Consider the following 14,018-nt stretch of genomic DNA (forward strand, 5'->3'; position numbering starts at 1 on the left):
AGTTATTGAAGACTTATCCAATTCAGAATTAAATAAAAAGGCCAAAGGCCCGGAGAATGTTTATGCTGCTGTTCTTTTTTCCCCCCAGTGATCTAAATTTAACTAACTGAAATTATATTCTAAGTATCAGATATTTATGCCAGGCTCTTAAGTGGCAGCTAATTTGCATACTGAAATTACTTGAGACTTGTTTTAGTGAGAAGCCCATTGGGTGCAGAAATAATTGCTGGGGAAGAATCAAAAGCAAGAGAACATGATGGTCTTTGCCCTGAAGCAGCTTACCATGTAAGCAGGTGAAACAGATATTAAGAAAGCGGGGGCTGGGGGGGTGGGGGGAGGGAAGAAGTAAAGAAATATTTGAGTTCAGATTCATTTACAGCCTTTTGGCGCAGCCTGCTAGTTGGCCATTGAAATCTGAGCTTTCCTTCTTCAGAAATGGTTGTCCCTGGGACTATATTTCCCAGCTCCCTTTGCATCTATGTGAGACTATGTGACTAGTTGGCCATGTGACCTCATTCTGGCCAATGGAATGTGGGCAGAAAAGATGTGGACCACTTTTAGGCCTGGACCTTATGCCTTACCCTCCTTCTTCTATGGGCTGATATAACTTTTTTTTTTTTTTTTAATTGTACTGTCCTGTCCCAGTTTTGAAGCCCTGAATAAGAGGCTGGTCTGTCAGTTTCCCTTCTTAAACAGCCGATTAAGTCCACATCCCAAACCACTTCATTGTTGGGCCCTAACACTCTGGGGCCACGAAACATATACCCTAATTGCCCCAGAGTCAGGTACCGGACAACTAGGGATAACCCCTATGCCCAGAGCCCTGCCCCCAAATTATTCAATTTAGCCAATCCACAGGAAGACCATGAAACCTAGCTAACCCCACCCGGCTTGCCATAAATCAGCTGCCCCCTAGAGCCCCAGCCTGCTGTTACTCTGTTCCTGGGTACAATCCCCTGTGTGGCCCTGCCTAGCAACCTTCTCTTGTTCAGAGCTCTAAGAATCAAAGAATTTTGCCTTTCATTTATCCAAGTGTCATTGTGTTGGGTCTCACCATCTTTAAATCTTATAAAACAGCTGTAATGTCAGTGATCACAGATTCTTGGAAACTACGTTGATGATGGCAAAGTTGCCTTCTGTCTGGTCCTGAATGTCTTCCTCTGACTCTCCCATCCCTGCCCCACCGTCAGTGCCCTGCACTGTCCTAAGAGAAAGGAACTTCTATTATGTTGTTACTTGTTTTGGCTTATCGGTTATGTCAGTCTAGCCTACTATATTTATTATAGGAAAACAACCAACCCATTGCTAGGGATATAATATGAAATGAGGAAGCCTCCAGAGAAAGACAAGGGAAGCCAGTATCTCAATAATCTCTATGAGGAGGGGAGCTCAGCGTTGATCTTTTACAAAATGGCAAACTAGTTTTGCAGTTAGTCCTTACTGGACATCCCTCCACTCCTGTCCAAGGAAATGCTTCAGTCAAAAGATGCCTTATGTAGATAGATCTCCATTATCTCTAGTTTCAAAAAATATACCATCAGTGCACAGTATTCTCAAAGTTAACTTCATGTCCTTAGGCCCCAGGTTCATTCCGACCTTTTCCTCTTCTATGTTTATCTTTTTCCCCTCCTATCTTTTCCTTTGCATTGCAAATTAATTTCTAACTATCTAAGCATTACATAATAGTATTCTCAACAAAATTATATACAAATAAATAAATAATTAAAGTAAAATATAAATTATAGAAATAAAACTATTCTTTGATTAATCCTCCCCAACAATTCCATCTGCTCTCACCAACCCAGATGCAACCCCACTGTCTTCTGTGCATGGTTTCAGGCATTTTTCCTTTTTATTCACATTAGTTGATAGAAAACCTATGGTATTGTTTTTCCATAAATCATGTCTTACTGTCCATTCTGTCCCACAATTTGCTTCTTTCACCCAACAATGTTTTGGAGAGCTCTCCATGGTCCTACATGGAGATCTAGTTTATACCTAATGACTACATACTGTTCCTTAGTGTGACTGTACCACAATTCATTTAGTCATTCCATTATTCAGGGTGTCTCCAATTTTGCACCATTACATAAATATCTTCAGTGAACATCCTGGGACATGCTTGCCTGAGTACTTACTCAGTCCTGGGTGCTCTTCAGGTGCTTTCTAGGAGATCCCATTTAAGCCTCTCAACAGTTGTATGAGGTAAGTACTGACATCATCTTTGCTTAGTGGGTGAAGTGTTTGAGGTGAACTTGCCAGGGCTTCTTTAGGGGTAATAATGAGTGGTGCGTTTGCAGGGCAGTTTACCCTCCTCTAAGTGTAGCATGTTTTAAGGACACCAAAGGCTTTGTTTTAATCAGATACAGTAAGACATGTAGACATGGAAATGACTGTCAGGAAAGAGGTGTTTTTCTTTATACTCACAATTCCCTAGAAGCAGGAGGCATGGCAAATCATGCAGGGCCACTTGGGGAAGCACCAGAACCGGTCAGGAGGCAGAGGGAGTGAGGGGTGCAGTGGGGAATGTGTGGTTTTTATGGGAAGGAATGGGTGAGGTGGGTAAACAAGTTTATAATAGGCTAGTTTGAATAATTTCAGTGGGCTCTGAGGCATAGGGGCTGTCCCTAGTTGTCTGGTACCTGGCGCTGGGGTGATTATGGCAGGGGAATAGTGACTCTAAGTGTGAGAGACCATAAAGGAGGTAGTGGGGTGTGTGGGCTCTAGTTTACTATCTCTAGGAATTGCCTAGCCCTGGGGAGGGCAGTCTCTCCAGGGTCAACAAGTCCCCAGGTGTCAAAGCATCAGAATACAGAAAATAAAAGACATGGTTAATACATAGCAATTTACACTCCTACCAGCAGAACATGGGAATTCCCTTCTCCCTGCATCATCACCAAACACTTGATGTTATCAGACTGATATTTGTAGTCCATCTGATAGGGGAAAACAGTGTCTGTTGTTTTAATTGGCATGTTCTCATTAATTAGTGATGTTGAGTACCTTTCATGTATCTTTGGTCCAATGGTGAATAGTCCATTCCTGGCTCCTCTCTCCAATTTATTTCCACTCCTCCACAGTCTTCTCTCTTTTTCTTCAGACACAAACCAAACGTCCCTCCATGACTTTCCAAGCCTTTCTCAGTATGGCACAGGTGCTTTTTGGAATTTTTACTTCTTGGCGTTTCCCAACTTGTCTTCTAAATTCTACACTTGGTCTCTTTCCCCACCCCCTCCTTCCTGGTCTTTACACAAGCTGCTCCCTCTGCCTGGAAACTCACTGCACATTCTCTTCCTTTTCTTCCCTTTATACACACACACATGCGTGCGCGCGCGCACACACACACACTTCTACTCATACAACATATGAAGTCACCCCCAGGATCCTTTTCCAGCACACTTCATCCTATCTGCTTTACAATCTTAGCACTTAGCCCATGACCCTGTAATTGCAGATTTACTTTTCTACTCTCTCCATAGGTTATAAACTTGTTGAAGACAAAGATTGTATCTTTTATATTTTTGTATCCTCCACACCTAGTACAATGACTGAAACATGTCAAGTACCTGAGAATACACCTTGAATGGAGGAAGAATGGGTGAGAGGTGACTGAATAAGCACTTTTTAAAATTTAAGTATAGTTGATTTACAATGTCTCAGGTGTACAGCAAAGTGATTCAGTTATACATATACACATATATATATTCTTTTTCAGATTATTTCCCATTATAGATTATTACAAGACATGGAATATAGTTCCCTGTGTTATACAGTAGGTCCTTGTTTATCTATTTTACATATAGTAGTGTGTATCTGATAATTCCAAATTCCTATTTTGTCCCTCCCTCCTTTGGTAATCATAAGTTTGTTTTTTATGTCTGTGAGCCTATTTCTGTTTTGTAAATAAGTTCATTTGTATCATTTTTTTAGATTCCACATATAAGAGATATCATATATTTGTCTTTCTCTGACTGACTTCACTTAATATGATAATCTCTAGATGGACCTATGGCAGGGGGACAGTGCTGGCATGGTACCAGCATGGTACCAGCATGTTGCTGCAAATGGCATTATTTCATTCTTTTTTATGGCTGTGTAATATTCCATTATGTATATATATTAAAAAAATATATATATATATATATACACGACACATCTTCTTCATCCATTCATTTGTGGATCGACATTTAGGTTGCTTCCATGTCTTGCCTATTGTAGATAGTGCTGCTAGGAATGTTGGGGTACATGTATCCTTTTCGAATTAGAGTTTTTGTCTTTTCCAGATATATGCCCAGGAGTGGGATTGCTGGATCATATAGTAACTCTATTTCCAAATGAGCACTTTTATCCTGTTCCACACTCCAGCCTTGGAAGTGTGTCTCCTCACTGAGTGTGTTATCCATCCAGGGCAGAGGTGGTGGGTGGATCATATGCTATGACAATTCTAGATCTCTACTCAAACCCAGCATCTAGTGCAATGCTAAGCTATGTTCTAGCATGTTCTGAGCTCATTAAATGGGTTGTGGTTGATTCTATGTTTTCCTGGATGGGCAGGATTGAGGAAACCCAGAGAGAAGAGAGAAGAATATCAACTGACTTCAGTCTGGTTTTCAATGCCAGGGCAAGATTGGTGGGGAAGGTCTCCTTTCCTTCTGCTATTAATCAGTTAATTCAGAAAATAATTCTTGATTGCTCTACTGTGTTCCAGGCTCTATGTTTAGCAATAGGTGGAACAAGTAGAGAAACACTTGCTCCCAGAGAACTCACAATCTACTCAGAGGCACGGTACCAGTCTGCTAAGCACGTTGGGATGAATGAAAAGGTGTGAACTGTGGGAGGTGCTTCGTGGAGATAATGTTTAGACGCTGAGGGTTGATAGGACTGTGAAGCAGTGTGCCTTCAAAGCTGGCATTCTGGGGTTCAGGGGTGCAGGAGCTGAGAGGTGCTCAAGAGGGAGGATGAAAGGGCCACAGAGCGCAGAGTGGTAGAGTGTGGTTGATGCCATGCTGGACATAAATCCTTTCAGACACTTCCTGTTCAAGTGCCATCGTGTCCTTTCTCTGCTCACAAACCTCCAATGGCTTCTCTTCTCACCCTGAGTAAAAACCAGATCCCTGCCAGTGCCTCTAAGGTCCATCTCAGTAGGAGACCTCTCTGACCTCAGCCCCCCCTAGTTGTCTGCATCACTTACTCACTCCAGCCTCATTGACATCCTTCCTGTTTCTTGTACACAACAGGCATGCTTCTGCCTCAGGGACATTGCATCTGTTCTCCCCTTGCCTGGAAATGCTTTTCTCTTAGAAAACTGCATAGCTCACTCCTTCAGGTTTTTACTTAAATGTTACCTTCCCAGTAAGGGCTTCCCTGCCTACTTTATCAAAAATTTAAGCCTTGATCTTTGCACAGCACATGTGATAGACTGCCAGTTTCCCCTGACCCCTTCAGTCCACTCTCTTCTTGCTTCTGGTCACCTGGTTGCCCCATAAAGACTACATTTCCCAGCTTCCCTTGTAGCTAGATATAGTCATGTGACTAGGTTCTCACTAATGATAGATGAGAGAGCTAATTTTTGTGTAACTTCTGCCTCCCTTGCCTGAAAGGAAATTGTTTGCCTTAGATTCCCTTTTCTTATCACTTTCCCTCAGACTGGACCCCAGACAGATCAGTGACCCAGCTTCTGTCCCACACATGAAGACAGTATCTTAGAGGATGGCAGAATAATGAGGCAGAAGGAATCTGGGTCCCTGAATGACCCTATGGAGCAGAGATGCCCCATCCACCTAGAATAGTAAGACATTCACATAAGGGAGAGATAAACTTCTATTTAAGTTACTGAATATTTGGATCACTTTGTTATAACGACTCTGCCTGTGCTCTAACCTACACATCTCCTCTATAAATTCCCTGATTTATTATTCTGCCTAGTACTTAACACCATCTAACACTCCCAATGTTTTCTTCTTTTGTTTATCATGTATTCCTCAAGTAGACTGTGAGTTCTTCCAGGGCAGGGGGTTTAGCATCTTTGCTCACTACTGCATCTCCAGCACCTAGTACAGTGCCCAGTTCATAGCAGGTGCTCAATGAATATATTTGGAATGAAATGTTATTGTCCACTGAAAATGAAATCAAAGGCTATGCCATGAAGACAGAGCTTCAGTAAGTTTTGAAAAAGAATCCTAGGGCAAGGTGGGGGGGGGGCAGTAAGAGGATGGGAGGGGGAGGGAAAATGAGTGAAAATAGTGAGGAATGTCATTCATGGAGGGTTGAGAGAAGCGTGGAGTCCGAGGAGGGGTGGAGTTTTTAATCAGGTCAGAGAAGCCCCTCAGCTCTCCTGTGTTTGGGAGGGAGGCTCTGGAGGCTTTTCTTCAGCATGTTTCCCTACTGGTATTGGTTTTGGCATTGACTTCTATATGAAAGAGGAAGAAAGATTAAGTTTTTTCCCATTTAGCAGGAAGTAAGTCATGCTCTCTCCTGCATTCCATCTACCCTTATTCTCGTCCTCTTGAGAAAAATCTACATCCTATATTCAGGATAACTTACCTAGAATCCTTGAGGTGGAAGGTATTCATAGCAATAGCTGTGACGTATTGGGAAAACCATTAGGATGGAACTGAACTGCTTTAGATTTAATCTGATGCCTCCACTGGCTGGGTGGTCGTGAGTAATGGATTGAACTCCTTTGTCTTTAGCATCCTCACCTGTAAAATGAGTGTAACACTGGACACTGAATTGTGTCCCCCCCCCCCAACCTCCAGTACCTCAGAATGTGACTGTATTTCAAGACAGGGCCTTTAAAGAGGGAATAAAGTTAAAATGGGCTTGTTAGAGTGGTCTCTAATCCGATATAACTGGTGTCCTTATAAAAAAGATTAGGACACACACACACACACACACACACAGAGGGAGACACCAGACACTTGCACACGCAGAGGGATGACCATGTGAGCACATGGCAAGATGGTGGCCATCTGCAAGCCAAGGAGAGCAGCCTCAGAAGAAACCAAACCTGGTGATACCTTAATCTCGGACTTTTGGCCTCCAGAACTGTGAGAAAATAAACCTTTGTGGTTTTATGACACCTAGTGTGTGATATTTTGTTATGACAGCCCTAGAAACTAATAGATGAGATAATGTGGAAAGCTAACAAAATGGTGTGCTGTACCTGCCCTCCAAATGCTTGTCTTCTAAAGTTGCATTAATAGAAGCAAATTATTTAAAATACAGGATGTGCCAGTCCTATCGTATGCTGGTCAGAACCCACAGAGCGAATGTGGAATCCCCTTCTGGAAACAAACTCTGATTGCTTGGGGGTGGGTGGCCATTGGGAAACTGGGTCCCATCCAGAGAAAGGCTACAAGGCTGGTGAGGAGTCTAGGCACTGTCACACTGTGCGAAGTAGCTAAGTTTAACCCGGAGAAAGGAAGAGTTAAGGGGACGTAAAGCCATCTCCAAATGAGTAAAGCTCTGTCTTAAGGAAGAGGAATTCCATTTAGCTGTGTGGGCCCAGGTGGGAGAGCCGGAACCAGTGTGTAAACGTTTCAGGGAGGTAGGTTTCAGTTCAGTACAAAGAGGGCTTTTCTAAGAGAACTGTGGGCAAACATTACAGGCTTCCTCAAGTATTCCATGAGGCTGCATGACCACTTAGCAGAAATGTCAGAGGGGGGACTCAAGCACAGGTCCTGTGTTTGCACCAGATAAACTTGGATGTTTCTTTCAATCCTTTTATTCTCTGTACGACTGGATTGTATTTATCAGCTGGAGAACAGGTCTCAATAGTGCTTAGACATATCTCTTATGATTGTAAAGACATACACATGGTCAACAAATGTTTTTGAGTCTGTTGATTTGACGGCTTATTAGAAAGCTTTAGAAAATTTACTGAGAAAAACAATTACATAAATATTCAAGGTCATAGGACCTTGGAAGCGTGGGTACCCAACTAAGATTCTGGAGCCCCAAAGCACAAGCTTTAGCAGAAACGAACTTGTGCTAGTGAAAAATCTTAAACTTATTCTATGCAAAGCTGCCATCTCAGTTTTACAAAGCAAAAATAAATAAAGAGAAAAAATGCTGAGTTAGATTTATCTGCTAAAAGTTAATCTATCCTGAAAGAATTTGTTAAAATTACTCCCAGTAAGAGTCGACACAGTAAAAGCTGTAATTTCCTGACTACCATCAGTATGTGAGATGTGGGGAAAGCCGACGGAAGCAGAGGATGATTTGGTGGCGGCATCCGAAACGTGGTTTTCATATCCACAAATTGCTACAGAATAATGGGGTGCCGCTGGTTCTAAAGTGCCGCCTGCCTGCACCACCTCATTAGCTCACACCCCTTAACTACCGTGGCTGGGACGTAGGCCCTCGGAGCCAGGCAGGCCGAGGAAGGCCAGCCTTGCGCAGGGCCAGCGGGCGGCGAGAACCAGTGGGGAGTGAGTTGCACCCTTCAGCGGGCTGGGCTCGGGCACCAAAAGCCACACAGAGACAACACCGACGAGGCAAACTCTCTCCACCGGGGGCTGGGAGGGCAAACAACCTCGACCCCCTTGGGTTCCGATCCACAGCCCCAGAAGCCCCCCATCCCACCGCCGCCCCCTCCTCCGTACTCAACCTTCTGCAGCGGCACCGAGGACCCTCCCTCTCCCCGCAAGGAGAGCGTGCGCCGGGCGGAGGTTCGGAGGGGCCAGCGCACCTCCCAGACAGGCTAAGAGTCCTCCTGCACAACGCCTGTGGCTCGCAAAAGGGCAAATATCAAGGGAGCGGGGGAGGGGGAAGAGTGTCATTCGGGCTCTGAGGGGACACGCAGAGCCTTGGTGGGACGTGGTGAGGTGCGGAGAGCTAAACGCAGGAAAGGAAGACTTTGGCAATTGGCCGTCCCCCGCCCCGCCCACGTGAACCCCGTCGGTGGTGAGGGTCTTGGGGTGGGGACCGGCCGCGCTGTGCACTCTTGTCCCACGGGTTGGAGCCGCCACCGCGGCAGCAGCCTAAAGCGGAGCCCTCTCCCGCGCCGTGCCCCGCGCTGGGGGCACCGGAGGACGCGCGGAGGCCGCGGCGGCCACCCGGGCTCGCGCGCAGCGCAGGCGGAGACGGCCGTCCTGCGCCAGGAAAGGGGCGACCCGGCCCTAGGCCTGTGCCGACAGGTGCAGGCGCGCGGGCTTCCGATTGGTTGCGGCGGCGGCGGGTCCCTTCCCCCTCCCCGCGCTCGCGGGGCCCCTTCCCCAGCCTCGGCGCTGGTTGGGTCTGCGGAGGCGCGTGCCCGCCGCATGCGTGTCCGGGCTGCGCGCCTCCGCCCCGCCCCCGCCCCCTCCCTCTCTCCGCGCCGCCGCCGCACGCTCGGGAGCTCAGGTAGCGGGCGCGCGGGTGCCTTCTCGGGGGCGTGCGGCCGGACTGTCGTCCTCCCCCACCCCGCAACTCCCGCACGCGTCCGCTCCCGGAGCCTGGGGAGGGAGAGCGCGGGCGCGGGGAGCTGGAGCCGGGCGCCGCCGCCGCCGCCGCCGCCGCCGAGGCTTCCGTCTCGCTCGCTCGCGCAGCGGCGGCAGCAGAGGTCGCGCACAGATGCGGGTTAGACTGGCGGGGGGAGGAGGCGGAGGAGGGAAGGAAGCTGCATGCATGAGACCCACAGGTAAGACCGAGAGCCCCGGAAGGGGCTTTCCATCCCGGGGAGGCGCTCGCAGGCCGAGGAGGGGGAGTTGGTGCCTGGTTCTGCTCCCCGAGGGAGGAATTTTTTGACAGCGCAGAGAAATCTCACTGGGGACTGGGCAGTAGGACCCATCCCGATCCTGGGGAAAACCAGAGAAGTAGCTGGGGGGATCCGGTGCCACCTCTTGAGATTCCTAAGAGTGAAATGTATAGGCCCGGGGAAAAGTGTTTTTTCAGCCCCGAGAGGCTGGAAGGCTTTAGACTTTCCTGTCGTGGTCACAGCCGCTGAATCCAGGGGACCGGCGCGGAGCCAATGTGCGCTAACCCCTGCCCTCCCTCCCCTCCTCCATCCCTCCCGCACGCGCAGCATCCCGCGGCGGCTGTTACTCAGTGTACCCCGCGCTGGGGAGAAGCGGGGGGAGCTCGCCGTGGGAAAGGGGGCGGGGGCCGCGCGGGGGAGGAATGGGGAAGGAGCAGGGGAAGCCGAGGGTCCCGGTCCCAGGGCGGAGGAGGGGGAGCGTGGCCCCTGGCGCCCCGGCAGCCTGGGGTATCGTCGTGTTCGCTCCTGGTTGCAGACTCTTGCAAGCCGGATGCCCTCTGTGGATGAAAGATGTATCATGGAATGAACCCGAGCAATGGAGATGGATTTCTAGAGCAGCAGCAGCCTCAGTCCCCCCAGAGACTCTTGGCCGTGATCCTGTGGTTTCAGCTGGCGCTGTGCTTCGGCCCTGCACAGCTCACGGGCGGTGAGTGACCCCGCCGTGGCGGGGAGGGCCTGGGACGGCAGGGAAGGGGAGCCTGGCTGGCAGGATAGCCTTGCCACACCGCCCCCCCTACACCCCAGACTTCTGGGGTACCCGAGAATCCGAGGAGACCCTGTGTCCCAGCCTGAGACCACCCTTCCTCAAAACCCCTGGAGTTCCCAGAAAATTCCTCTGTGGAGCCTGCATAGATTCACACGCCCACATTCTGTCTGGAGCTTCCCACCAGCCGCCCATCCTGGCTTCTCTGAAGGAAAGACAATAAGCCTGGCCCATTATTCTCACTTTGGCCAAAAGAGAGAGAGAGAGAGAGAGAAAGAAAGAAAGAAAGAAAGAAAGTGGTGTATTTGTGACCAACGTGTGTTTGTGGACCTTTGACCCTGGTCTGTGCCCTCAGCAGGCAGAGGTCAGTTTTCAGCTTCTGGATTTAGGCCAGAGTTGCAAGAACCACCTTTGTGAATGTGAAGGGTCTGGAAATGTGACCAGACTGGCTGCAGGACAGCTTTATTTGAAAGTTAACTTTCTCTTTGCCTTGGGAGGTGGTGTGTTCAGGCATGCCCGTGCATGTTGGCGGTGGGGAGGGGATGCAGAGGTGTTCCTTCAGATGTGTTTCTGGAGAACTGCTTGGCTTATCCAGGTCTGAGTTACAGGGGGAATAAAGTCGAGTGCTTTTCTATGAAGTGGAAGTTAGCTGAAATCAAATTCAGAGCCTCAGTCCTCAGGGGCGGCTGATCTCTGACGCATTCGGTTCTGGGGGGGAGTGCTGTCTTTTGGTTGTGGTGGAGGAAGATGGATGGCATTCCTGTCTGGATTTCAGAGCCTGAGGGTCTTTCTGCCACCACTGCCCTTTGCTGTCCATTCCAGACTTCCTGTGAGAGCTTGCTGATGGGGGCATATTAAGAGGACAGAATCATGTTTCTGGAGCTGAAAAACTGTTAATCTACAAATAAATTATAATTGGTGGAAAAGCAGGTATTGATTTATACAAGTAAACCATTTTAGTGTTTTAAAATATTGCCGTTTTAGAGAATTCAAAGGTGAAGATGGAAATAATGGGTGAGAAATTAGTAGAGGTGGGGGAGGGCACTACCAAGTTGGGCTTTAACACAGAGGAATCAATAACCCAGGTGTTGCACTTAGAGGTCTGAGAGATGCCAGGAGTCTAAACGAGCTTCCTGTGATGTGCATATTTATCGGAATTAGTGCGAAAACACTCACTTTGGATGGGGGACCCGGTTTTGGTTTTTCAACAAGCGGTAACTTTTTTGGTGCTCCCTTTTTTTACAGAAATGTCTCTGAGGCAGGTGTCCTCTTCATAGAGGACAAGGTCAAGTGGGATGCCAGGCCAGCACCTGTGTGGCCTGCCAGGGCTCTGGTCACAGCCTCTGTCCGCCCGTGAGCTTTAGCTCCACTTGGAGGGTGAGTGGGACCAGGTGGGCAGGACAGCCTCGAGCAGGGCCTGGTCATCACCTCCCCTCTTCTCTTTTCTTGCCTCCAGTTCTAGCTGTCATTTCCTTAAACCAGGTGCACGTGATTCTCCATCCTCTCTGTTCCTTTCTCCAGTGTAGATGACAGGTTAGTCAGGGTTCATCTGTGTGTGTCTTGACTGTTGTTATTGGAAGTGTGAGGTCTGAGCACAGCCTGGACTTGGTTGGCCCTTGGTTCTGCCATTTGTGTTTACAGAGCATCCCCCCACTCAAGGATCTCAGAGCTCAGTACACAGCACAGCCCCCTCAGTCTCACATTAGTCACCCGTGTGGTTGTACAACACGTCTTTCGCTCCCCTCTTCCGAGAGGCAAAGATATCAACAAAAAGATCCAGGGCCTTAAAGAAGGCGGGACGAGGGTCGCCTATCACCTCTCCCTTCTTAGTTCCCACACGCCGCAGAAAGGCTGGCCATCAGCTTTGTGTCATCTGGAACTCCCTCAGGCTGAGTGTGATTTCTGGAAGATGATTTATCATTTCAAAATTCTTCCATGAATAAACAATTTGGGTGGAAAAGGGTGGTGGAGGTTGCTCTATGGAGTTCACTGTACAGAGATTTCTTTCTTAGGAAAGAAATCCATGTGGAGGCTACAGGATGGTTTCATTAAAGCAAATTCATTTTAATTCTAGACCAGTGCTTCTAAAATTTTAATGTACTTACGAATCACTTGGGATCTTGCAAAACGGCAGATTCTGGTTCAGCTGGTCTGGGGTGAGCCTGAGAGTCTCCATTCCCAACAAGCTCACAAGCGATGCAGTTGCTACTGGTCCCAGGACCACACTTTGATTAGCAATGCTTTCGACGACGAATTCCTTAAAACAAGTTGGTTCTGACTCCAGACTTTCTGCCATCTCTCTCAAATACCCAAATACAAATGGTCTGTGAAGAGGCAGAAGTCTCACCCAAGTGTCTAATCTTTAGGTGACACACAGAACTGAAACTCAGCCCTCAGAGAGTGCTGTCTTTTTTTTTTTTTTTCCAACCATGAAAAGGTGCCTATTCAATAGACACTGTTCTGAAATGTGGATTTTCATTTTTGATTGCTTTCAATGGAAAAGGAATATGACAATAGCAAGATATAATAGTCTCAGCTAGGAGGAAAAAAAAAGAAGAGCATGTGCCCAATACAAGAGTTACAGAAAAAGCCTGAACTAGAAAGGGAAAAATTGAGAAAATGATCAGATGAAGAAAAGGGGGGAAAAGAACTCTGTCAAAAACGAAATGCTTTCTCCTAGAAAGCCAGAGGTTCCATTCAATTCTCGGAGCCCTAAGGGAGCTTTAATGAGCCTGAGTTGGCCTGAGGTGACTTTTGGATGGCTCTTTCCAGGTTGCCGTTTATATCTTAGGACAGAGGGCCCACATTTGGGGCCACTAAAACCATGTACTGTGAGAGGAGTAACATCAGGTTTATAGGGAGACACAGGGCCTCGCTGTTCCCAGAATCTGCACGCAGCACACCTTCGGCTGCTTCTCTCTTCTTCCCTCGCAGTATGTGTTCCCTGAGATGGTTTTTGGGTATTTGAGGGCTGCCCGGAGTGGTCCACCCAGGCTCAGAGGAAGAGAGCTAAGAGTTTGCTTTATATTTAGGTCCTTGAAGGCGAACTCATTAGTACAACCTTATAGTGTCAGGAACACCGGCCACGCTCTGCTACTTGACATCTTTGGGGCTTTGGGCATTGGAAGCCTCAGTTTTCTCATCCATAAAATGAGGATGGTGCTGCCTAACTTCCGGGGTTGCTGTGAGGTATGGGAGTCATGAACACACTCAGTAAATGTAGACAGTAGTGAGCAGGGAGCTAACCAATCTGTAACCTTCCCGGCCTTTGTTTTATTCATTCAGTAAAACCTGTGACAAGCACTGCTGTATATAATGTTCTTTTTCCCTCGAAGAACCCTTCCTCCCTCTCTATTCTTTGCCCAGTGAACACATTTCTCTTTCAGACCCAACTTAAAATGCCATCATCTCTCTCATATTTCATTTCCCCCGCACTAGGTATAACTCTTTGTCCTAGTGTCATCTCATCCACTAGAGCATAAGCCCATTGAAGGCAAGAACCTTGACTTTATTTATTTTCATGTCCCAGGCACCCAACACAGCATCTGACACACACAAGATGCTCAGCTAATGCTG

The 14,018-nt window shown here is 47.7% G+C and overlaps 1 protein-coding gene across 1 annotated transcript in view; it reads left to right on the forward strand.

Moving 5' to 3' along the window:
* The first annotated feature begins 9,537 nt into the window (after positions 1–9,537).
* Positions 9,538–14,018, forward strand: part of SUSD4 (sushi domain containing 4) — a 137,115-nt gene continuing 132,634 nt past the window's right edge. Inside the window, exons 1-2 of the mRNA XM_068538534.1 lie at positions 9,538–9,622; positions 10,215–10,385. Coding sequence (XP_068394635.1) covers positions 10,250–10,385 — 136 coding nt within the window. The 5' untranslated portion in view covers positions 9,538–9,622; positions 10,215–10,249. The remainder of the gene's footprint in view (positions 9,623–10,214; positions 10,386–14,018) is intronic.

The sequence above is a fragment of the Eschrichtius robustus genome, chromosome 3 (assembly GCF_028021215.1).
Source record: "Eschrichtius robustus isolate mEscRob2 chromosome 3, mEscRob2.pri, whole genome shotgun sequence".
Taxonomy (NCBI): Eukaryota; Metazoa; Chordata; class Mammalia; order Artiodactyla; family Eschrichtiidae; genus Eschrichtius; species Eschrichtius robustus.